The 25,926-nt window shown below is 41.0% G+C and overlaps 1 protein-coding gene across 1 annotated transcript in view; it reads right to left on the reverse strand.

The window, feature by feature from the left end:
* THSD7B (thrombospondin type 1 domain containing 7B) overlaps positions 1-25,926 on the reverse strand; it is a 440,833-nt gene that overhangs the window by 89,110 nt on the left and 325,797 nt on the right. Inside the window, exons 14-15 of the mRNA XM_063118635.1 lie at positions 24,893-25,156; positions 10,382-10,560 (exon numbers count right to left, since the gene is read on the reverse strand). Coding sequence (XP_062974705.1) covers positions 10,382-10,560; positions 24,893-25,156 — 443 coding nt within the window. The remainder of the gene's footprint in view (positions 1-10,381; positions 10,561-24,892; positions 25,157-25,926) is intronic.

The raw sequence follows: 25,926 nt of genomic DNA on the forward strand, positions 1-25,926 counted from the left end.
AGCCCTGCTCTCTTTTGTATCTGATCACTCAGGGCAGGGCTCCTGCAGCTTTAACTGTTTTGATGAAGAGCGGATTTCACCCGGTGCTGCATGCATACAAAGGACAGATACTGAAATTCCCTTTTCTATGCAACTGTTAAAGATACAGGAGCCCTGTCCTCCTTTCCATATGGTCACCCTAGCAATGCACTCTGTGCACCCATGTGCGTAGTTTAGATAACTATGCTCACATAACACCTGTGTTAAAAGAACTGCACTGGCTGCCTATTAGTTACTGAGCCATGTGCAAAGTAATGTTATTGTCATTTAAAGACCTAAACAATTTAGCACTAGGAAACCTTGCAGATCAACTTCTCTTATATATACTCAGGCGACATTTAAGATCTTCAAAGGAAGTCTTCCTGGTCATTCCAAAACGAATGGCAAATGGAATGTCAACATGAAGAACCTCGACAGCAAACCTTCTCTGTAGTGGCACCTACCCTTCATGAGGCAGAAATTGTAACAACTTTCAAACGCCTCCTGAAAACATACCTTTTCACAAGGCTTTCCCTGGGCTGTAACTGCTGCTGGGATTTACTTTGGTTTTACAAAAGTACTTTAAAATTTTTACAAGTTTAAAGCTAGAACCCTGATAGCCCAAGGTTGTGGCTCAATTGGAGGGCCACCCTCTGTGCAGGCATCTGCACTGTATATACAGTTGTCAGTAGGAGGGGCAAAATTACTCACATGATGTTAGGGTTGGGGCAACATGGATCATGTGTTCAAGTAAAAGATACATTGAACATCCAAATAGCCTATAGTTTTGCTTGTTAGTGCATTATACCCATTCTAGACAAGAACATATCCTTCATCGCCAACATACAATAAAATACAATAGGTCACTATCAGATATCAAATGTTCAAACTATGCAGGAAGTTCTTCTGCAAAGGGAGTATATTTCAGAGACAGAAAACAAATTTTTATCTCTGAAATGTTCCATACAGGTGTTTTTACTGTCTATTACAATGTGTTGTGTGAGATTTATTAGAGAATGTTGCTCAGTAAATGTTACACAACGTATTGTAACAGACAAAATTAAAATGATCAATGCTTGCCAGCTAAGGTTAGAGCAGGTGTAATAGCTAACTCCTAGAGTATACAAAATATATAAGGATTAAAAGACTCATAAGTAGATATTAATTAGGCAACAAATCACAGCAGATTATGTGAGAATGCCTCAGCAAGCAAACTATAAATAAAACAGACAAGGCACAATCCCTTTTATTTGGCTCTCTCCCTTCAACATTTCAGAGAAATTTAATTTCTCTTTGTTTTCTCAGAATGTAGCGATGACAAATTTATCTATAAAAGAGAGTAAAACTGTTAAGCAGAATGCCAGGAAGTGTCTTGTGGAAGCATTCATATACCTGCAGATTTCAAATCTGTAACCCTTATTTCAGCTTGTCAATAACATATTAAATGCTTCAAATAGCACCAACCCACGCACCCTTTTGTGTGAGAGATGTCATAGTTGGCTTTGATAACCACGAGTTCCTAGGTTATTAGATAAAACAACAAAGTGTCTTGTGGCAACTGAAAGAGTAACCAATTCATTCTGGCATAAACTTATGCCAGAATGAATTGGTTGGTTTTTGTGGGCAAAAGGAGGGAGGAAAATAAACAGACAAGTATGAATGGTATGAAATTTGGGCCACATTTATCGAAGATATGCAAAAGGAAAACTGAGCAAGCCCTAATCTACACTAGCAACTAGCTAGGCATTATATTGGGCAAAACATTTTCTGCTTGATGAATGGCGTCTGCAAGATTGCCACCCCCAGGACTGCTCTTTTGGAGAGGGGAGGCCTTCCCGTGTCACACACACACACACACACACTGGGCTGCAAAACACCGAATGAGGTGAGTTGACCTCACAGGTAACCCTTATCCCTGCACTGGGGCTGAAAAACTCTCAGCAGAAGGCCTCAGACATCACCTGTCACCAAAACAATGTCACAGAATGTTCACCCAACAGCAAATGGGCATGTCTCTTTGCCCCCCTTTCCCCGCCCGCAACAGCCTGCCCACAGCCAGGCAAGCCAGATGCAGGGGAAGGGCATTTAAGGTGCCACAAAACTCTTTGTTGTTTTTTCTGCAACAGATTCACCTGGTTATTCCTCTACGTTATCACCCTTATTGAGTGCCGATCATTCTTCCACATTTTAGAAGCCAAAGGATGATATGTTTTCTGTCTACATATGGATTGGGAACTTTGGTAATGGTGACTAAGGGCTTAAAAGCTCACATTCAGAGTCACCACACTACAGTTCCCAGTCTCTGTATAGGCAAGATCCCAGTTCGAATAGCAACACATCTCCAAACTTCTAAGAAGGGAAAACTGCCATTCTCTTAGTTTCAAGTTATCAAGCAGAAGGTATGTGAAAGGCACAGCAATATGGTTCCTAAAATGCTGAAACATAAAACCCAACTTCAGCCAGATACTTATTCTGTCTATAACAAATAGCTTGTCATGCCTGGATCACAACAGAGACTGCACCAGTGTAAGGACCATTGAACCTGTTCCCTTGTATTAATAAGATGCAATGGATCCCAATCCAAGACGTTTTTTTTCTTTCTCCCTTAATGTAAAGTGAAATGCACAGTGCTGGGCATCCCCCTTATGGATAACATAATAGGAAGGCCCTGAATTTTTAAGGCTTTTGATCATAGGGTGTCTTTTGCTTGACAGTTAGAAAATCATGTCATCTTCTACCCTTAATTTCACTGAGAAGAATGCTTTTGAAATAAATGAGGGCTCCCCCATACCCCCAATGGCTGTAACCAGAGAGAATGTTCAATACCCTGAAAACCTATAGTGACATTCCATAAGCCCAGATATGCAGAACAAATAAAGGCAGTGAAAGGTCTTAATATTATTATGTGCTATGAATTTCTGGTCATTATACCACCCAATTGCCTCTCTCTATAGAGAAATTATTTCTCGGACACCTCAGATATGGCTATGACATTTGACAACCACTCTAAGCCATAATTGGGATCAGATTCTAAACTTTTAATGAGATTCTCCGTCTAATACTGACAACTTAGAAAAATGTCACATTCACATAGTCAGCTAGCTGAAGAGCTATGCCTATTAGTTCTCACTCATGACAGAGTGAGATCCCAAGACAACTAATAAAAACTTTTTAATTTGATTAAAGCATCACCGGAGTACAAAGCAGATGAAGAGCAATGTACTCAACAGACTGGCGTGCGGAACGATTGCTGTGTATGAAAATTGGGGTAACTCTTACCGAGTGATTGCAGTGAATACAACTGTTTCCTCTACTATTCTTTTTGTAGTTAGAGCAAAAAGATTTTGGATCACTGTAAAAAGAATGGACATCGTCTGTCCTGCTAATATGCCAGGTTAGTACCTGCTTCAAGGAGAAAATGGAATTAATCTAAAACAGCCTTCGCATTTACAACATCTATAGACTATGAGCTTCCAGAATAGATTAGGATACTTGCAATTCCTCATGTGTTGCTGGCAATACTTTCTTTATTTCTTCTGCATCAGCATTTCCATCTCAGAGGGTTCTGCATTGTTTTGTCAAGGCCTCCACCATTATAGTTATACATTTCCTGCTTTATGCCAGGAATGGCCTACTTGTTAAGACCTGAGTCCCTCAACAAATCAGCAGGCTTTATTTACACAAAGATAATATTCTGATGCAATTTCCACAAAGAAGATGAGACACTGGAGTATAGTTATAGATACCCTAGTAATGCTACCATGTGCTCATAGAAACTGCACGAGCAGGTGGCAGCAGAAGCCAATGCTGATTTTTATTACAGATAATGTGGTAGAATCCTCAGCAGCACTGCTGTGTTTGTCACTATTACGTGCCATGAAATTGTTTTTGAGTCTCTCTCTCCCTTGCTGGCCCCTACAGGAAAGGCAAATGAAGCAAAATTCTGCCTAGACAGAATTATACAACTCCAGTGGCAACATTCTATTCGGCCTAGTTTACCAATCACTACTTTCAGACATCATATAATGAGCTGAAGTACACAATCCTGTGCACGCATACACAGGAGCAAACCCAGCTGAACACAGTGGGACTTTCTTCAAAAAACAAAAAAAACAAAACAGGTGTAAGATTGTGCTGAAAATTACTTATCTCAGTGAACACTGAGCACCAAACATCTCAATAGATTTTCCCTATAGTATAAAGACAGATTTATCCAAAAGGAATACAAATATCAAAATGCTGTCTCCTAAAGTGTCTTTTGCTAGAGACACATCTGGCACAGTATGATGTCATCTTTCCCGCTCTGTATTTATGGTTCATTTCAATCTACGAAATCAGGGTAATAATAGTCAACTATTATACAGCCTATAATAGTTGGGCCTTCTCTGTAGCAGCACCCATTCTCTGGGGGGGGGGGGGGTGGGGGAGAACACCTCCTCATGTGGTTAGGGAAGTGGAAAATGTAACATCTTTCAAACACCTCCTGAAAACGTATCTTTTTCAAACAAGCTTTCCCTGGACTATAACATATTCTGGTTTTATATGACATTTTTTTTTTAATTTTGTAAGTTTTAAATCTTGATTTTTGTATATCATGGTTTTAATTGTAAACTGCCCAAAGAGCCTTGGGAAGTATAAATATGTAATAAATAAACAAACAAACTTTAGCCACAGAATTGGAAGGGACTACAAAAACAACCACTGCCAAAACTACTTTCACCACCCTGGTTCCAACCACAGAACTCTGGACCATAGTGCTGGATAAAGCAGGTGTTCTGTAGGACTGTTGCTCCTGATCTCATATGTGTAGAAGGGCAGGGAGAGATGGTGATGGGCTATGGGGTAAATCTTTTATGGAAACAACTAGGCTGTTGTGCACCCTCTCCTTTGGCCTATACATCATGATACATCCAGAGGACCTGAGCAAAGATGGACTTGCTATGTCTGCTTTATGGGTATTTATGGAGGGGGAGGGCGGGCGTATTTCTTACTAGCCTGCTCTACCATGAACACAAAGGTCCTGCAGAAGAAAGTCCAAGCAACTCAACCAATGTACTCAGACAATGTATTAGATACTTGAGTCACCTCCACATTTAGGCTTTTGTAGTTGTTTCTTTTTATGTACTGCAAATCAGACTGAGGGCCGAACCTAAAAATTGGGAGAATCGGCTTTAGTAAAAGGAAGCATGCTGACCACCATCCTGGCACTGCATCAAAAGTGATGCTATGGCACCCAAGTATGCCATCAAGTACAGCGATACGAATGTTTACAGTGGTTGGGGCATAAGTTTAAAAAGTTTCAATGCATTTCTGAAAAGCTGAGTTGGGGGAAAAAAAGAAAGGACTAAACCTGCTGCCAGAGGGCAAGCAAGGCATCAATCCAACTGCGCTCTTTGTTCCCCAGACAAAGATGTTAGAATAAGTTCAACCTCCCTGTTAGCTCTTGTCACACTGATTTATGACACCGAAGCTACGCAAGTCCAGCAACATGGCACACGATCCACTGGAGAGTTGGCATGAACCAAGCTTCTTTCTTTAAAAAAATAAAAATACTGCTCCAAACTAATTGAACTTCAGTGAATGAGATGAAATAACCTTTTTCTTTGAGCAGTTTGACCTTCTCTCATTACCTTTCTAATTTGGTAGAATTTTATTGAATGCTGGAAGAAAATTTCAGCCATTGTGGTAGTGGCTCTTTTTCTAGAGTGCTGCAATATTGTGTGCATGTATATGCATATATGTGCACATGTGTATGCACATAAATGTATATATGAACATGTGTGTGTGTGTGTGTGTGTGTATGTATACATACATAGGGAGGCAATGAGAATGCACAGTAGACCAGGGATAACTGAATACAGTTGCTAAACCCACAAAACAAAGTGACACTTTCCACAAATGCCACTAGATCACTGGGATGGATAACTGCTATGTGTGCAAACATAGGAGGTATGTGTGAGAGAGTGAAAGCTGGGATGGGGGCAGATTTAGTGCTGAGGAGGACATCCTTTGGGAACTACCAACAGAAGCCATTAATGCACTTTCATTTTCTATCCCTTTAGCTTTCCCATCTCTATAGTATAGTAATCTCTCACATACCCACTTCAACTCTGGATTCAGACCTGATTTGGGGACAGAAACAGCCTTGGTTACCCTAGTAGATAACATACACCAAAGAATGGATGGCGTGGTGCGACCCTGTTGGTTCTACTAGACTTCTTAGTGGCTTTCAAGAACATCGACCATCATTGTTTATCTGAGCTGGGAAAAGGAGGCACAGTGTTACAGTGGATCTGGACCTTTCTGGATGAATGGTCTCAAAAGGTGGTGCTGGTAGACTTCTGCCATTGTTCTAGGAGTGCTGCAAGATTCCATCTTATCCCCTTTTCAACATTTATATGAAACTGCTGGGAGAAATCAAAGAAAGTTTTTTTTCCCCTACAGGAGAAAGTCTGAGAAAACGATTGAGCTAATTCATTTGAAGGAGAAATGAAACGATTTTGAAATCATGAACGAACAGAACTTGAAACCACCTGGCCCCCAACCTAATATAGAACTTTTGATTTCCACCTTGCTTGTTACAGAACAACGTAGCAACTGAAAAAATGAAGCTGACAAACATAGTTTATGCAACAAAAGCAAAAGACTCCATTTTTGGACAAGGCACTATTTTGGACACTAAATTTCAGTGTTTCTGAAGTTCAAATTGGTCATGAAGCTTCATGCACATCCAGCTTTGGTTCTGGGCAGTTTGGAGGAAAACCTCAGAAACTGCCGAAAATGGTCCAAAGGAGCTTTGAAGGAGTTGTGGCCAAATCCAATGTATGTACCTAAAGCTCACTATATGCTTTTTATTATTTAAAAGAAATCCCATACCAAGCATGCATTTTAGAGTAATCCATAATTGCTGGGAATACACAGGTTAAAATATGCATTTTCTTACAGACATTAAAAGTACAGAAAGGAATATTCAAGCAATTAAGCCTGAGAGCTCATATTTAATTTTCCATTATGAAAAACCCTACATATTACATGCTTAGCAACAATGTTCTGTGCTATCTTAATTTAATAAAGACATTATAAAGAAATGTGGACATATGACTTAGAAAAGATACTTTAAAGGCCAGGGTTTTTTTTACAGAACAATTGTATGGGGAAAAGTACCTTTGATCACATGGAAAACTTTCCCATGCCAATACCATGCCATCAGCCACCACCAGGAATGTGCAGCACTACAGTGGAAACTCTGTGCGGGGATGGAGTGTCAAGCTGACTCAATGGCCCGGTGAACCATCCCTGTATATGCTGGGTGTGTGCTGGTTTATTTGTCTAATTGCTGTCACTGGCAACAGCTTGCTGTTATGTGCAAACCTGGTGAGGGTGGGAAGCTGGCTTGGTTAACCAACCACCTAGCAACTCTATAACAGACCATGGCTTAATAACCACCCACACAATTATGAACCTGGTGAATGTGATAGTGAATGTAAAGTCTAGATCAGCTTTCCCCAACCTGGTGCCTTCCAGATATTTTGGACAACAATTTCCACCATTCCTACCATTAGTCATGCTAGCTGGGGTTGTTGGAGTTGAGATCCAAAACATCTGGAGAGCACCCATTTGGAGATGGCTGGTCTAGATTATCCCAAATGGATAATCTAGACCGGGGGGGGGGGCATGTTTGTATGCTAGAAATCTTCAAAATACATAAAAGAGCAGGAAATAACTATGTACTCTGTCTGTTGAGAAGAGCAGCAAGCAATTCAACTCAACCAAATTGGGCACCCAATTTTGGCCACCCCTCCACCCCAGGCTCTACAGAAGACTTTTATGCCATAACCCATTCTGCTCAGAAGGTCCCCCAACACTTAGGAGCAACTTTCTAGAGGGAATTTGGGGTTTAGAGAGAATCGGGAGAAAATGGGTGCCCTGGCTTGTGTGAGCAGAAGTGCTTTCTACAAAGGCAAAGTGTTGTACCCCACCTCGATCCAGAGGGAGAGGCGGGTTATTATTATTATTATTATTAAAGTCACCACTGGATACATCCCAAGTATAGCAGAACATAGTATATATTAATATGTTCTGGATAAAAGTCAATAGTCTGAAAGTAGATAAGTTTGGAAGTTTGGAATTCATCAGTGCATGGATGAAGGTCCCTGGGATCCCCGTGGAAGGCACACTGAGCTTTCTAGAGGGGGCTCAGGATATGATATCAGGACTAAATTTATGTAACCAATTTTCAACATTGTTTCTCTCTTGCACTTGAGAGACAATTTGTACATCAAAGAAGAAAATAAGGTATCATGCTATTCATTAGGGTATTCAGCTACCAATAGAATGGAATGGATTTCTGGGGATGTGGGTGGATCATGGAAGTTCATATCATGAGCATGATTCCAACACATACACAAAATTTCCATGACTCTCCCTGATCTTGATGAAGATGTACAATACACCAATACTACTGGTTTCTGAGTTTCATAATTTCCCCAAAGGTTAATCTGCTATCAAATTCAAGAATTTTGTTCAAAGACCTGCTAAAATGAAAAGAGCAATGTGTTTGAATTTTCACATAAAACTCTCCCTATGTTTGTGAATGAGTTGACTTACTATAATTTCAGGAGCTTATCATCTATGTATAACTTATGGAGGGATTTCATTTTACCTTTCTGGTGATCTCCCAGATCCATGAAGGAAAGTATTGAGCTATGGGCATTATTTATCCTATTGAGCATTCCTCTATCATATTTCCTTCAGCTCTGTTTCTATTACACGATTGCTTATGCACTTTAATGTGCAGAAAGCAATAAATTTTTTATGAAAGATTTGTCTAAACCTAGATGCAGAAATGGAAAGACTGTGAATAACATTAAGACTGCTTTAAATCCAACTTTTCCAAGAGGCTTTGAATAAAACCAGTTACCTCGGATGGTACATTTCTTGCTACAGAACCAGCAAGCTAGAGTTTCTGTAACCTAGGATTGGCTGACGTCTGAGTCGAGCATTTAGGAAAAATGCCTGGAACAGGGTAGTGCATCACTTTAAAGGTCAGTTGGCACCTTAAAGGTCAGTTGTTGCTGGGATGTGTGGGTAGGTGTGTGGGGTGGGGTGGGTGACTCAAGCTTAAGATTCCGTTCTGTTTCTCATCATACGTACAACCCACATGCCAGAGTATATCATGAACAAAGCCTAAAAAGTAAAGCCCTAATTTGAATCATGTCCTGGTCTTAATTATATTAACTGATGGGTCGGTCCGATGTAGGATCCTGTATCTTGTAGAACGTGAACAAAGAGAGATCATGCTTAGAAGTAGAAAGAACACCTTTGACTACTTTTTCTTATCACACAGGAAACTTTCCTTTCTGAACTCAGTGTAGCCTGTAAACTACAGTAAAAGTTCAGCAAAGGACTTTCTAGATAAAAGGAAACATCTCCATGTTAGAAACAGTAAGGTTATGGAATGAAGCAAAGATTAATCTTTCTTTTGGGGGTGGGGTGGGGGAATAACAGCATAGAACGGAAGAATATTACTGATTTAGTTTCAACAGACTTAAAAAGCATTGCACATTTTCAATTGTATGAACCCATATATTCTTCTGCCTACATTAACTGCAAAGTTCCTTTATTATATTAAATTACAACATTAATTGAAAAATTATTTTACCCCTAATTCTCCATTTTGATATTCCCATTTATATCGGTGCCTTTTTCTAATAGAACACACACTTCAAAATTACCTTGTAATTGTCAGATCGAAACTTATTAGAACAGAGTAATATTGAATTAGCGAAAAATCACAAAGAATAGTTAAGAAAAATCAATCTCACATAGACTGCATTAAATCACACTATTCACAAACTACTTACTCCAGAAATCTCACTAATTTCACTGACTGTTATTAGTAGTCTGTGGGCTGCAGCCTAAACATGATATAAATAGTATTAACTCATCATGTCTTAAGAGGCAGTGATAGTTTTGAGAATAAGGACATAAATCTCCGAAATGAAAGTTAAGCTATATCAATGACCCTGTTCAGATGACACACTAAGCCATGGTGCTTAAGCATCTTGAGCTAAACATTATGGCTTAGCGTGGTGCACAAACCATGATTTAGCATGTCATGTGAACCATTCCTAACCATGGTGGCTACTTAACCACAGTTTAACCCTTCTGCCTTTAGCCCATCCACCACTGCAATGTGGTGCTCAAGAACATCTCTGAAATGGAATCTGTCCTTTGGGCTGAAAGAGGTTTAATCAATGTTCTCGGGCTAGAGGGAAGCTACTTTGTGTTTCTCCCCAGGGAATGCACTGAACAGAGCTGATACACTATGAAATTGATCTACTGGTTTCTTGATACACCTCACCTGATTCTTAGGATCTAATTTTGGACATGGACGTCCTCCATTGTAAGGCTTCTCCTTAAGCCACCTGGACCGGATTTTCACTCCTGTTCCACAAGATGAACTGCAGGGGGCCCAACTGGACCAGTCACTTAATTTGCAATCAAATGGACAAGGTACCAAACAAGGCTGTTCAACATAACCTAAAATAAAAACAAATAAAATATTATGTTAACACAGATTATTGTCTAGTTGAGGGTGGGAGTAAGCACCACTGAAATCAGTAGAACTGACTTGAGTAGACATGCATTTGATTGTATAGTAAAACAGAAGGTTGAGAGTCACCTATCTTGGAATGGGGTATCATGAAAGTTATGCAGGAGCTCTTTTGCAGATTTAGGAAAGATGGGGTATTTCAGAACCATATGATGACTGCTTAGAAGCACCTATATTTCTGACAACTTAGTGGTTCTATACACTGAGTAGCTATTTCTAAAAATAATTCTATGAAACTCATGTAGTACGTATGGATGGCCTCTGCTTCACACAAGTGAATAGTTGTGTTAACATTACACTTATTATCAGATATGAACACATAACACACACCCCAAAAATTTGTGTTAATCAACTCACCAATGCAAAAAATGCCTGTGTTATCACACAACAGCTGCTTTGAAAATAAGGCAATTATCATTGCCAATACTTTCTGCATTTCAGTTTCCTTAACATCAATGTTTATAATTCCCCCTTGCATCCTGGCATCTCTCTCTCTCTTTCTCTCTCACATAAACACACACACACAGAGACAGACACACACACAGAGCCACACACACACACACAGAGAGAGAGAGAGAGAGAGAGATGGACCTATAAATCAGGATAACACTTCATGCATCAGATGAAGTAGACTGTAATCCAGGGGCTCCCAACGCAGTGCCTAAAGGTGCCATGGCGCCCATGAACACTGCCAATGGTGTGTACACAGCTCTTCACTCTGTGCCATCCTAAAAAAATAAAGTATAAAAAATGAAAAACTTTAGAACGTCTAAGGTTATCCTTCCTCCTCCTGAACCTGCCACTCATCAGCCATGAAGAGAAAGCAAGGCAAAGGGTAAAGGGGAGAAAAAGAGGATGGCTGGTGGGGCTGGGCAAAAACAATGAGGTAAAGAAGTGGTGGGAGAGAAATAGCAAGGCTAGAGGCTGGGAGTGGAGAGCAAGAGCAAAATAAAAGGGTGAGTGGAGAGCAAGAGCAAGACTGGGCTAGGGAGAGAAAGAAGAAGGCTAGGAATGGGAGAGAAATAGTGAGGTAAAGCATTGGGGGTGAGAAATAGCAAGGCTAGAGGCTGGGAGTGGAGAGAGAGACGGAGAGAGAAAGAGACAGAGAAAACGAAGGGAAAACGTCCATGTGGATAAGAAGATTGAACAGGCCAGAAAGCAACTCTTTCCATTTCCCCCTCCCTCCCAGCCTTTAGCCTTGCTCTTTCTTTTCCCCTCCCACCTTTTGACTAGCCAGGCCCCCACGACTGCCATTATATGACTAGCCACATCCATGCGAATCATTTTGTGATGGTGCCCACAACAAATTCCAAAAAGATTGGGAACCCCTGCTTTAATTCACAAAAGCTTACGTCATAATAAATTGGGTCATCTTCAAGTTTCCCCAAGATTATTGTTGTTTTTTCTGCAGCAGATTAACATGGCTACCTCCCTGGAAATTGTTAAACTATACTTTATTTTTTCAATGCAATATTCAATAATATCCAAGTGATTGTGTTTCTACTCTGCAAAGGAGCATCCCCATGCTAACATTTGAAATTTCTACTTCATCTCCTACTGGCAAAACAAACAAACACCCTTCAAACTCTAACATTTTCATCAATTATTGTAGACTCTTAAGACCACCTCAAAGTACACTAGACACTATGTGTGATCACCATTAAAAATCTTCTTTAAATCACTCGATATCTCTCTTGTTGCTCTGTCCTGCTCACATCTCTGCTTTACTATTTGAACTTGATCCTGCAACTACCCAATTGCAATTCACCAGTCAAGATCTTTGGTGCCCGCAGTTTCTTAATACTGAGGGGGGAAAGGACAAGCTTCCAACCCGGTTCATCTCCAAAGAACGAAATTCCTCATACTGCAGTGATAAATCAATATAAGAGGCTGAGGTTGAGCCTTAAGCTATAAACCCAATTGGCAGTATGCTTTGTTAGCTTTTGTATTAAAGTGGCTTACGAGAAGGCCAGATACTTAAAACTTTTCTTATCATAGGGCTATATTAGTTAAATACCCTTAAAACTGTCTGAATCTCTAAGCCGCAATGAAATTAATTTTGTTGACATGGGTAAAAACAATAAATACTAAGTTTAGTAGTATACTTTATTTCCCTTTTTGTTTTTGCCGCAGATCAGCATTTTGCTAACCTTTTGCACTGCAGCCAGAAAACAGACGGATAGCTATGACAATTTTTCCATAATAGCTCTTTATTGCAACTCTTCTCGTAGCTGCATAATGGTTTAATTTAAAATGTACACTAATTTGGTTTGTTACTTTGCAGACAAATGCTCTATCTTAGCCACTTACTTCTCCAAATACATTTAGATTAGGCACAATCATTGCTCTTCATTATTTATCAGCAGTTCCCTTACATCCATTGTCAGTTAATGGTTTTATCCACTCAGACTTTTGACTATGTATTATAAATTACAGAAGGTGAAAATATGGTCCCTTGTGATTTCCCACTCTTAAACATTCCTTGAGCAAAAGGGATGCCATCCATTTACAGCATACAATACATTTCAAAACAAAAAGGAACTCCAACGGCCATCACTACCATTAGGCAGAGTGTGGGAGCCACCTCAAGTGATGGATGCTGGGGAACAGGGGTGAGGTGTTGAGGTCAGAGTAGTGTGTATCACACAGTCTATCTTTCCCTCGGCTAATCTGCAGCCCTCAGTTGCAGTGGAAGACACTGTCCTGGAACCAGTGTTGAAGTAATTTTCAACTGCCTGTCCAATTGGCAATCCATAGAATAGCTGGCAGAGCAGGGAGAAGCCATCTTGTCCTTCACCTTAAGCAGCAAAATGTCTTGAACTTGATATTAGTTGGAGATTTTGCCAGGTGACCTTATTGGATATTACCAAGGCATTCTTTGCAAACTCAGATGAAAACTAGTTATTCTGTTTCTGACTGTGTGACAGCCTGGGTAATAATTAATTTTCAATACAAAAGCAAGCGCCTTGTTAAAAACAAAACAAAAAACAACACATTGACAGCTAGTTATCAGCTGATGAATGGATGAAAACAAGCACTAAGCTTCAGGCAGGATTTATTAACTAAGGGTCTTATGGAGGACCAACATATCTAATAATACATAGGAACACAATAACATTAGAGTGGAATGGGGGATAAAAATATAAAATATAGTCACTTGATTGACCATCATACCCACATTCATAATGGTATGATTTCTCCAAATCATTACTGTGATGTTTTGCTATTTAATGCCTGTTTTGTAATGTACTGTATTTGTACTGTTTTAATAATGTTTGTGATTTAAAGACGTATTTGCTGTACGTACTGCTGGAACAAGGTTGTTAAGTAGTTCATTCTAGTGGGAGGGGGAGTGAGTGACGAAGATGTGAGAGTGAATGCTGATTGGCTGGTGGTTCAAAGGTTACGATTGGTGGTTAGCAGGGAGTGGGAGGAGTTAACAGAGGAGCAGTTAGTAAGAAGTGTGTGAAGAGTAAGAGGAGAAGGGTTTGGGGTCTGTCAGAGAGAGGGTCTAGATTTAGTGTAGGAACAACATGTTTTATTACTTTGGGGAACAGAGTGAAGGTGTTAGACAAGTTATGCTAACAAAGGGAGGAGAGATAGTGTAGTCTAGAGGGTAGAGTAGGCAGGGTTGTACAGGAAACTGTACTGAAACAAATAAGCTTGAACCTGATGTGACCATTATGCTCTTTAACTGTATAACCTTACTCGTTGTTAATAAACATTCTTTTTGTTTCACACAGAAGTGGTTTGTGAGGTACCTGAAACAGGGTACAGGATTCAATGATGGCAGCAGAAGGGAAGGTGAGAGTATAGGGTGCTGGTCTGGGCTGTTGTGAGGCTAGACAAGGGTGGCCAGTCACAGAGACAGTAAGTAGCACTCTGATGCCCGTTCCATTGCTGGGATCCTTTGTTTTATAGGGAAGAATAAAGGAGGACCAGAGGGGAATGGCATCACAGTTACCTAAAAATACTTGCTAGAAATGAAGATTCAATTTGTTCAAATTCACTTTTGGTGACAATAAGATAACCCTGTCAAGATGCTGGTCACAGCCTAGCAGAAAGCACAAGAGGCATTCTTTCTGGATGTTACATAAACAAAGGTAAATTCCAAAGGCAATATTATCAGAAGTTTTCTCAAGAGTTTGAGGGACTAAGGGTGAAATCCAGCATCACATGGAAGTTTACTAGTACCACATGACTTTAACCTCCCCTCCCCTGTGACCTGTCTCTCCCAAAGCCCAGCATCTTCCCTAAATCTGCTCCAGAGCTCTCCCAACTAGGGATGAAATCCAGCCCCTTTTTTTTGGCTCCCTGGGTTTTCTCCAAGCCTCGAGCTTGGCTTGCATTTGAGAGCTGAGCTGCAGGCTCTCTCCTGAAATTCAGAAATATTCTCACGCTTATTTCCCCCCCCCCCCATAAAATCTGCCATTTAGGCAAATTGCGGTCACAATTGGTGTAATTGACACACATTTTGGCAGTCATTTGCTTAATTTGCACAAATTGCACTCACAATGTGTGCAAAATTAAGCATATTATGACTGCAATCTGCACAAATTAAGCAAATTATGGCCACAATTTGCATAAATAACAATTTTTGGGGGGGGGGGTCACCGTGAAAAATTGGGAGCTGGCCCAGCTTGATACAAATAGAGCTCGGCCAGCTCGCAGATATGCAAGCCAGAGTCAGGGAGACTGAGCTGATGAAAGCTTGGTGGACTTCGCCCCCTGGGTGGATTCCTCCAACAGCCCTACCCCCAACCCTCTGGAGCATATTTTGACGGTGCACAGGGAACTGCATGGCAGAGAGGCAATAACCCTTTCCGCATACTGCTGACAAATATGTTCCATTGGAGGGAGTTTAATTGGATATCACCCTAAGAGGCCAATCCTAAAAAAAATGTGTCTATTGAGTTCCATGGGACTTGATCGCAGGCTTGCATGTATAGGATTAATGCCTTACTCATTTTCATGGGTCAAAGGAACTATTAGGAACTATTGTCTTTGCACGTATATTTTCAAAAATGACTTTGGTCTGCATCACTAGAGTGACAGGTTAGTGTGCAAGTCAGTGTCCTGTTTATAAAAGAAAAACAGAAGTTACAAGAGGGACCTGCAAAAAGAATTTGCTGTGTGGAGTGCTCTTGTTCGCTGTTCGGGCCAGCCACATTATCTGGCACGATATTCGATTGCCTTCGCCCTCCCACCAAGTTTCCCTGTTTTTCTCCCAACAGTCAGTCAGCCTTCTGTGGCCACTGACCACACTGAGTTCTCATTAGGCTGCTTTGAGGCCCCTCCCCACCCAGAACTGTTTAGCTTCAGCAAGTTTTCTGCAACATGGGCCCTCTCAACCTACTCTGGGACCTTAACGTTGCCTCATTTATTGTCCTTTTTTAAAAAATTATTTGCCTCTTTGAATCTTTGGGGACTAAATAACTGAGAAGCATAAAAAGTCAGATGTTTTCCAGTACTTCAGCCTGTACAACTGCGATAGCATTTGGCTAAAATGCAACCCAGAAGGTTTGCACTGACTGCTTATAATGTAACAAAGAGAATGGCTCTGGGTTGTTTTGGGGTCTACAGTTTTTGTGAAACTCAGATTCTGTGCTGTTCAGAAAAAAGGTGCCAGTGTTCTGCCACTATGGGGCTACAACTAGTCTGTCTGTACTTAAGGAGTGCAATAATGCATTGAAAGGATAAGGGTGAAGCTACAGACGTAAGACACCAACTGAGCCTATAGGCAAGTGTGTTTGTGCGAGAGAGACAGGACTGTGTGGTAGGAGGCATAGGTGTACAGGGCTAGAAGGCAGGTTGGCTGCAGAGTATTAGCTTTTGAAGCATTAGCTATTACAGTTTATTACACAAAATTCTTGTTCAGTATATAACTAGGCAGTTCCCCCTCACACCAGTACTCTCATTGGATTGTGAAGCCCAAGGCAAAAGAGAAACTAAAGAAGTTTAAAATGAGCACATACATTTATACTGAACACAGTGAGGGGCTGATGAGTGGCATAAGAGTGAACATGGACACATTATTTTCCCCCTTTGCATTCACAAGCAAAATGTAAAATAAAATAAAATTTGTGGCTTCAGGCCAAAGTAAATAAAATAATGGCTCATGGAGAGAATGAATAGAGAGAGGTTTCAAAAGGTGAATCTCTGAGAATGCAATGAAGAAACATACACAATCTTCACTTGATAGAGACCACTGCGTTTCCTGGACTACTTCCTGGCTTATCTAAATGCATTATGTCTGCACAGTGTCCTATAGGAATGTTAACATGATTGTGTGAAGCCAGGATATATTTTTGGGACGCAAACCCTCAATGCAAGCTACTTCTGAATTAGACGCACATCTAATCTTACTGCTGTTAATCTCGTTTGCCCTCCACTACTAGCATATTTCATCATTATAATTAAAAATAACTTTTAACAGCTGTATACCAGAAGGTACCTCACAGATTTCAAGGTCCTTTGACAGAGCTCCACAAAGCACTCAAAGTGTCAGTGAAAATGACAACAATCATTTTCCTGGAAGAAGACTGAATAATAATTTTTTAAGTCTCTTCTTGAAACAAAAGTGAATTGTGTGCAACAATGGAGAATAAATAAACAGATGTGTTTGCTTTGTTTATGCAAAGAAGATAACTATTCATTGACAACTGAGAGTTTGTATCGTCTGACCCTCAGGCCATGACTGCACTCTGCATTTAACATTTCATTGCAGGTCCTACTTGTATTATATATACATAAATGAGGGATGGAATATTCCCATACAACGTGTTACTATTTTCAGAGACTATTAGTACATTAATTTTAAGAGCAACAGATTTAAGGAGTCATAAAAATGAGTGCATCTTGCTAAAACTAAACACGTTTAAGTCAACCCTGATTTCAGCTGGAGAATTAAACTCATGTCCAACAATCTTCCACTGAGAATAGTGGGACTTAACACAGGCTGAAGTCTATTCCTAAATTCTGGTATAAGGTGTTCACATGGTGTAAAAGTTGTTTTATGGAAGAGCGTATTTTTAGACAATTATAGAAATTTTATTTTAAAAAATATCTAGGATTTTTCCTTGTAGAAGATGCAATGCAAGAATTTATTCTTGAAAGCTGTATTCCAAGTAAAAATGATGAACCAAATAAGGAATGAAACATCATAATTAGGGGAAAGCAAAAGCACTCTGTATCACTGAACAAGATGGGCAACATCAGAATATAATTTCCTTAATGTCATTTTACATATTTCTTCCTAAACTGCATTGATACCACCTTAAAGGAGATTAAGGTCTAATGAACTATTTTTTTATGTCCATTGTTTCTCAGGGAATCTTAGTATATTGTTAGCTAGGATGATGCAGCTAATGTGAAAGGCTTTTGATACTTTAGTTTCCAATTCCTTTGCTACGAAAAACATAATCTTTCTCAAAGTTTCTACTAAAAAACCAAAAAACATTTAAGCATGAAAGTTCTAACTTTGATTTAATTTATTCTTTATGTAGCTCCAGTCACTACACACTGCGACCAATTCACACTGAAAGCTGATTTCTGGTCCTTAACTTGATGTTTTGATTCAAATAGTTTAGAATCAGATGTCATGTCAATTTCCCAGGATTTTTTATATGTTCCCATAAATGCACACTGCAGGTTCAAATCAAGGAACAACCAAAAAAATTTCTCCTATTGAAAAATTAACCACTTTTTATTCATGGGGATACTAGCTTCACCCCTCTCTGCTGTCCTTCTACCAACAGGCAAATGCCGCTTTATTCAAGAAGGCTTTTGGCCTGTAAGTGGGTCTATTGGTTGGGCGCCATTTGTTTATTCTGTAATTGTTATGTTTTATTGTATTTTAATGTACAATAAAAGTTTTTTTTACTGCACATTATGCCAGCTTTAATTATGCCTGTAAGCCACCTTGAGTGCCATTTTTTTGCAGAAAGGCAAAGTACTAATTAAATTAAAAAAGCAAACATCTTATTTCATCACATAGAGAATTTACAAAAGTATTATGAACGAAAGGATTATAGGAAACTTCATTTAACAAAGTTCCATAAAATATGACCACACCTATTCTGCCTTGGTTACAGTGGGCATGGCTATACCTAAGGGTGTAGAGGGAGGGAGGGGGGAGGATCGTGGACGTACCTACTTCCCCTAGTGACTTGATGGCTGCACAACGTCCCAGAAGGAAAGAGGGACATTGCAGCAGCCATTTTTTTAACAGGGGAGACAGAGCGCAATTGTGCTCCACCAAAAAGTTAAAAACAACAACAATAACCAAACCCACTCCCCACCCCACCCCGAAGGGCATGGAGCCTCTCCGTACAGCTCTGTGCCCATTTTCAGAGTCCCACTACCCGAGGGGAGAAAGGAAGAGGTGAGAGCAGCAGCCACACCACCCGAGGTCCACAGGATGCTCCCAGGACCATGGGAAACATCAGGTTTTCTGCGATTCCCAATATCCCATGGAAAGCCTGTGATCGTTCCTGCTTGCCCCTGGGATCCCCTGTGCACAGGGACCCAGATGAGACCAGCCCAGATTTAATGGCTGGTGTAGACATGCCCAATGTGTCAGGTTTCCAGGTTTCTCAGGCAAGCACACTTTCTGGCAAACTGATATAAGACACTTTGGGCCTTGCTAGACGAGGCGTTAGTGCGCTTTGAGGCCCGGTTTCCCTGCTGTGCGTCCACATGACGCACAGGGGAATCCGGCCCCAGGCCACACTAAAGCCTCCCTTAACGCGCCATAAGTGAAGTTTATGAACGCACAGCAGGGAAACCGGGCCTCAAAGCGCGCTAACGCCTTGTCTAGTGACTTCCGTGGCTTTTTGCGGCTACTCACTTACTCGCAAGTAGCCGGGAAAAGCCACGGACTGGGCACAGCGCTCAGCGCTGTGTCCATCGGACCGGGGGGGGTTCCCGGGGGGAAGGCCGGACCAGCAGGAGAGGGGGATGGCGCAGGGCGACACGGGAGACGGGGAGGGAGGGAGAGCGCAGGGTGGCACAGGAGATGGGGAGGGAGGGAGAGCGCAGGATGGCACAGGAGATGGGGAGGGAGAGCGCAGGGTGGCACAGGAGACGGGGAGGGAGGGAGAGCATAGGGTGGCACAGGAGACGGGGAGGGAGGGCGGGGAAAGAGGGGGCAGGGGGCTTAATTTTAAAAAGGGTGGGGGGCTTAATTTTTTAAAAAAGGCTGTTACCTTCTCCGGAGTCTTCGGGGCGCACGTGGCCCCTTTAACAAAACAAAAAAAATGGCCGACGCTGCAGGGCTTCTGTAGTACCTGCGCGTCGGCAGTCTAGGAGGCGGGGAGGCGCGCTCTAAAGTTAGCGCGCCGTCGCCCCGCCTCCCTGCCGGCTTATCCCAGCACGTCTAGCAAGGCCCCAAATCAGTGAGACTTCTTTATTGCAGAAAATCTCACGGCAAAAGCTTAATGGTTACACACTTCGGAAATCATATAGCTAATGGTCAGTAGCTAGAGGCTCCAAGAAATTCCAGAACAGTCAAAAGCTAACCACTACTGTGTCAAAATCCCCATCAATGTGGTTTCCCTGTTGCCATCTCCACAGATCCAAACACAAGGGAAAGTCAATTCATACATGGGTTCCAAACCCGGCCAAGGGAGGGAAATGTTTCCTGACACAATGTAAGTTTAAGATCTGAGATGAGTAAGAACAAGATGAACAGCAAAGGATCGCCTAATCTGTTCCCAAAATCAAGCAGCAAGAGCTGAATTTTGAGGCCATTTTCAGAAATGGGCAATTCCAGTTCAAAAGTAGCTGGAAAATTTCATTATTAAGCTCAACTATTTTCAGGCAAGACGGAAGAATTGCAAGCATCTCAGAAAACATTGGTGACAAACTGTTTCGTCCATTTTCTGTGTACTACAGTCACAGTTTCCAAGGTTTCAAGGGTTCGAAGCTTGTATGTTGAATGAATTACCTTGAGGACACCTGCGTTTTCATTGCTTCAGCTTTAAGAACTAGAAAACTGTTCTAAATCGGCATTACCCAACTAGCTTGTTTCCAAGCACCAATTTTCCTTGTCTTGATCATATGTTTAGACATATATCAAACAATGCTGGTTATTTCAGTGGCTTAGCATAGGCTTTACAAAACTCCCAAATTAAGGAAGACGAATGATCTGTAGGGTCCAGAGAAGGGTTGTTGTCTTTTTGTTGCACAAGTAAAAACAAATGTCTTCATGAAGGTTAATGCCCAGACAAACAAGAGAGTTTTCTTGGTTGAAGGTGAAGCCTCAATATATTCAAAAGTTCAATTGTGGGCCATTTGTATCTTGAAATGTGTTGCTCTCGCTTATATTCAGATTGATAATTTCTCCTCTGGACCTTTCTATGGATTGTTATTATGATGTTGGCTCTGTGTCATCTGCAAATCTGAAAACAAACCCCTCTGCACCCTCATTTATAAAAATATTTATAAAAATATTGATCACCACATGGCCTAGGATAGAGCCCTGAGGCACTCTATTCAAGGTCTCCCTCCAGGGGGGTGTCAAGCCATTATTTACAGTTGTTCTATCAGCTGTGGATCCATTTAATGATGGAGAAGTTGTGACGATGGATGAGATGAAGAACTACTTCACTCACGTTGAAAGTGCAATAACAGTAAATAATTACTATATAAATCAGTGTTTCTGACTGTATCAGGGATGAAGAATTCTTTCGCAGGCAATACAACTGAGTTTTTCATTTTGTTTTCCAGTGAGCTGCCTTAGCAGGAAGCAGCAACATGCCATGCTTTCCAAAGATTTTATTTGATTAAAATAGATACCCCGGGGCCATGGAAATAAGGGGAAGCCCTGTTCACAAAATAATTTGTGTGCATTGTCTTTTCTCATATACATTTTGAGAAGGCAAAATCTGGGAAGGTGTGCAATGATTCATAAGAGGCTGTCTTCCCTGAATTTACTGTCAGTGCTGGAATGAAATTGTTATACTCCAGTGAACTCCTCCATTACAGAGTAGCTTCATATTGTCCTCCTTTTGTTTCGTTTTCCTCCTTGGGTTCTCTTTACAATCAAACTAATAGGCACAACACCAGCACTGCTAACAAGCTGTTCTTCCCATTGGGGGATACGGTGCTGATGGAGGGAGGGAGGCTGCACATGAGAAAACCCCAAATGAGACAAAGCTGAGCAAACTGGAATGAGTACAGACTAAAGGGAAGGAAATGACCCCCCCCCCCCCATCCCCACCCCCACCAGAAAGTGATAGTATGGAAAATGAAGAGCTAAGAAAAAAATGTGGTGACTCGGTGTGAGAATGCAACACTATATACCAAGCTGGCTGTCTTCCCTTATGTATACCAAGGGCTCATCTACACCAAGCAGGATATTCCACTATGAAAGGGGTATATAAAAGGCAGGAGCCACACTACTGCTTTATAGCGATATTGAAGTGCGCTGATGACTGTTGGGGCCCATTGACACAGACCATATACCACTTTCATACTGCTATATGCTGCTTGGTGTGGCTCCTGACTTTTATATACTGCTTTCATAGTGGAATATCCTGCTTGGTGTAGATGAGCCCTCTGTCAAACCCTGAGATCTTCCAAGCAGGCTTTACTGATTGTTTGCCAGTGGAATGTCAACAGGTAGCGGTACGTAAGCAGGCCTTCTCAGTGGTGGCACCCACTCTTTGGAGCACTCCCTCATGTCTGGTTTGAGAGGCAGAAATGGTGACAAGCTTTAAACACCTCTTGAAAACACAGCTATTCACACAGGCTTTTCCTGACTAGTGAGTGACTCTGTTACCACTCTATTTTATTGTTATGATGATGCAACATTTGTAAATGTTCTTAACTGTTTTTAATGACGATGATGATGATCTTGCTTCTATATTATTATGCTGGATGGTGAGGTAAAACACTTCATATGTTAAGTGGTATAAAAGTAGTATATATAAATAAATAAATAAATAAAACAATTGTTTCTTTTTCAGAGAATATCAAAGTGCCAATGCTATAACTGTTTTGTTTTGTTTAAAAAATGAATTGTTATTGAAATAATAAAGCTGTGGTTTGAAAACCACTGTTGTTGATATTATCACTGAAATGTTGACTAACCCATTTGTTTATATTATCCTTTGTAAGTCGGCTTGAACATGATTTCCTTCGTGAAAAGGAAGCATATAAATTAATGTCTCTGGGCTACATCCAGTATCCTTCCTTGTCTTGTCCCCTTCCCTGCAGCCTCTGTGCACCCAGAGCAGATGGGGCAGAAATGAAGCAGGGAGGGGGAATCTGCTTCACTGGGCTGATGCTGTTCTATCATCAGACAGATGCAATAGACTTCTCTGCTTAATCTAACCCCATGGAAATAGCAGTCTTCAGACATAACATTTATAGTGCAATGGAACCAGATCAAATGTGCTTCTATGCATTTTGCAGAGCAATCCATTATGTTGAATGAGACTTACTCCTGGGTGAATTAGTACAAAATTGCAGCCAATGCAATTTCAATGTACTTTTTCACTGCTAGGGTTAAGTTCAGGAGTTTGGCTGGTACCTGTAACATCATCCTCTCCCAATCCCTAGAACGAAATTGAAATGTTTAAAAATGTTTGTGTTTTTTAAATAATAATAATAATAATAATAATAATAAGAATAAGAAGAAGAAGAAGAAGAAGAAGAAGAAGAAGAAGAAGTAGTAAAAGATGACTGTATCAATGGATAAGCAGTCATTTGGCACTTAAAAATAAAAGCATGAACAGTGAGACTGATGAAGAAAGGAGTAAGACTAATGGCTGAACCAGTGTTTGATTTGTTGGAGGGAATATTTACCATGCAAATAGCAAAGCCAGAAGAAAGCCATACACAGATAACAGCTGATGAACAGGGTCTAGAAATGGTAGACAAACTCCAATATGGCTGGGCAGGATCATGCAATCTGTGGATAAGCCAGTTGTTTCTGACTAGGCACACAACTCCTCTCTTTCCTGTTCTGTCCTGTGCTTCCCTATCTTCTGACAATTAACCCCCCTCCAAAAAAAGGAGTTGTTGTTGTTGTTGTTGTTGTTGTTGTTGTTTAAAAATGAGCACCTGTAGCGCAAACACTTACCCTAATGATGTTGTAATGAGTTATGCAATGCCTTGCGGAACACCTTGTGCAATAGCTTGCACAACTAGAGTCCAAGTACTGAATTTGACACATGTGCAAGGATAAAAACAGGGTTCCTGCAAGTGGCAGAAGCTTAATTAGATACAACTATGAACAGTGGCTACCACCAGCTTCAACCAGTACTGAAAAATAGCTACTGCATTTATCCCCCCACCCGAATGGAAAGAATAATCACCAATCAGATTTCCTGGGGGGAATCCGCACGTCGTTCTGAGATCGCTTCTAAGCGACCCCAGTGCGGCGTGAAAGCGAGTGTGTCACTTGCCTTTTGAAGAGCTGACGAAGAGACGTCCTTCCCGCCGCCACCCGCCGCCACCCAACTCCCTCCTCACCGGCTGGGACGGAGAGCTCGGGGGAAAAAGGCGGGGTGGAGAGCTTCTTCCGCTCTCAACCCTGCCTTCTTCAGCCAAGCTCTCCTCGCCGGTCGGCGAGGAGGTCTGCGGGTGGTGGCGGCGAGAAGGACGTCTCTTCATCGGCTCTTCAAAAGGCAAGTTACACGCTCGCTTTCATGCCGCACTGGGGTCGCTTAGAAGTGATCTCAGAACGACGTGCGGATTCCCCCCTGATCACTTTAGGAGGGATTAGAAATGTTCTATTATTATTATTATTATTATTATTAATAATAATTTATTTATTTATTTATATAGCACCATCAATGTACATGGTGCTGTACACCTGGCTTCCTTAACCCAGGCTTTATCCAAGCATTACATTACTTCTGTTGTTTCTTCTCGTCTACAAAGTGATCTGAATGGCATGGGCAAATGTGTCAAGAAATATCTGAACAGAGAAGACGTTACCTAGAGAATGTTCAGCTGACTACCAGCTCTCTGACTTGACTCACTCAACTCTGCCAATGTGACATCTGGCTTCTGTATCTGCTGTGGCACTAAATATTTTCTAATGAATTTCAGTGACAAATATTACCCTCCTTAGGCTCACTGACATATTAAGTATGATTAACAAAATCATATTTATGGTTTTCTATCTGCTGTTCTGGGATTTATTATAGCACTGATGTTTAACACAGCAAGTAGAAAGCTACATGGGTACCAAAGGATGCGTAATGACACTAAGGTTCAGTTGCTTATACACATTGCCTACTATTTTACCTGAATGGTTGCAGAGCGATGGTTCCACAAGTCTGCCGGTCTTATCGTAGCAGGCAAGTGCTTGGAAGCGCACACCTTCTCCACATTCTTTGGCATGTCCATGAAATCTCAGTTCTAGTCGTAGCTCTGTCTTTCCAGCAGAAATTATGCATTCTGACCAATTTCCATGGGGCCGGGTGGTAAATATTGCACAGGGGCATTGTTCCGTTTCAACTTGAGGATATACTTCTGCATTCTGGCACTTGTCTCGCTTTCTGCTTCTCCCTGTTCCGACCAGGAAAATATGCTTGTTAGTGTAACATCTGCTGCTTTTGATAACAATATGTCATATTATTTATACTTGAAGGGTTTTAATACTGTTAGAACCAACACAATCTGAAATGTAAATACAGAGGAGCTGGTTCAAAGACAGCTGTTAGTTGTTGCCAGTGCGCTGGAGGGCCAAGACAATGTTACTTGTCTCCAGGGCAACCAGGGAACCTAAAGCAACTCGAAAAGAAATGTTTTGGATAAAACACAAAATGATCGAAAGAGAGCAACTGTCTGACTACTTTTATTACGGGGGGGGGGGGGGAATTGAACGTCTGTTCCTATCCCCCATAATTATCTGAAGAAAATAAATTTAGTATCTTTTTTCACTATTAGCCCTGAAATCAACGGTTGCTTATGGAAACGTACAAAAGTGACAGAGTAACATGCAGCTCTTTCTTTAAAGCTATTTTAGAAATTATTTGCATGCACACTTTGTACAAAGACTCTGGAAATCATCCCCAGTAATTATTGCATTTCAACAGAATAGCTCCGATTTTTTCAGAGTATTTTTTTCTAACAGCGATTAACAGCACGAGCCTCCTCCAGTGACACCTATACACCTACTTCTTGGTCTTGTGACAAGTTTCTTTGTGTTTGCCATATTGTGTAAACAGCTCAGACACGTTGTGGGCTCATTTGCAGTCATCTGAATGGCAACCTGCTCAAAATTTGGCTTATCATTTCAGGGACTCACTACCTCTGAGGTATTAGCACAACATAGA

Source organism: Elgaria multicarinata, chromosome 2 (assembly GCF_023053635.1).
Source record: "Elgaria multicarinata webbii isolate HBS135686 ecotype San Diego chromosome 2, rElgMul1.1.pri, whole genome shotgun sequence".
Lineage (NCBI taxonomy): Eukaryota > Metazoa > Chordata > Lepidosauria > Squamata > Anguidae > Elgaria > Elgaria multicarinata.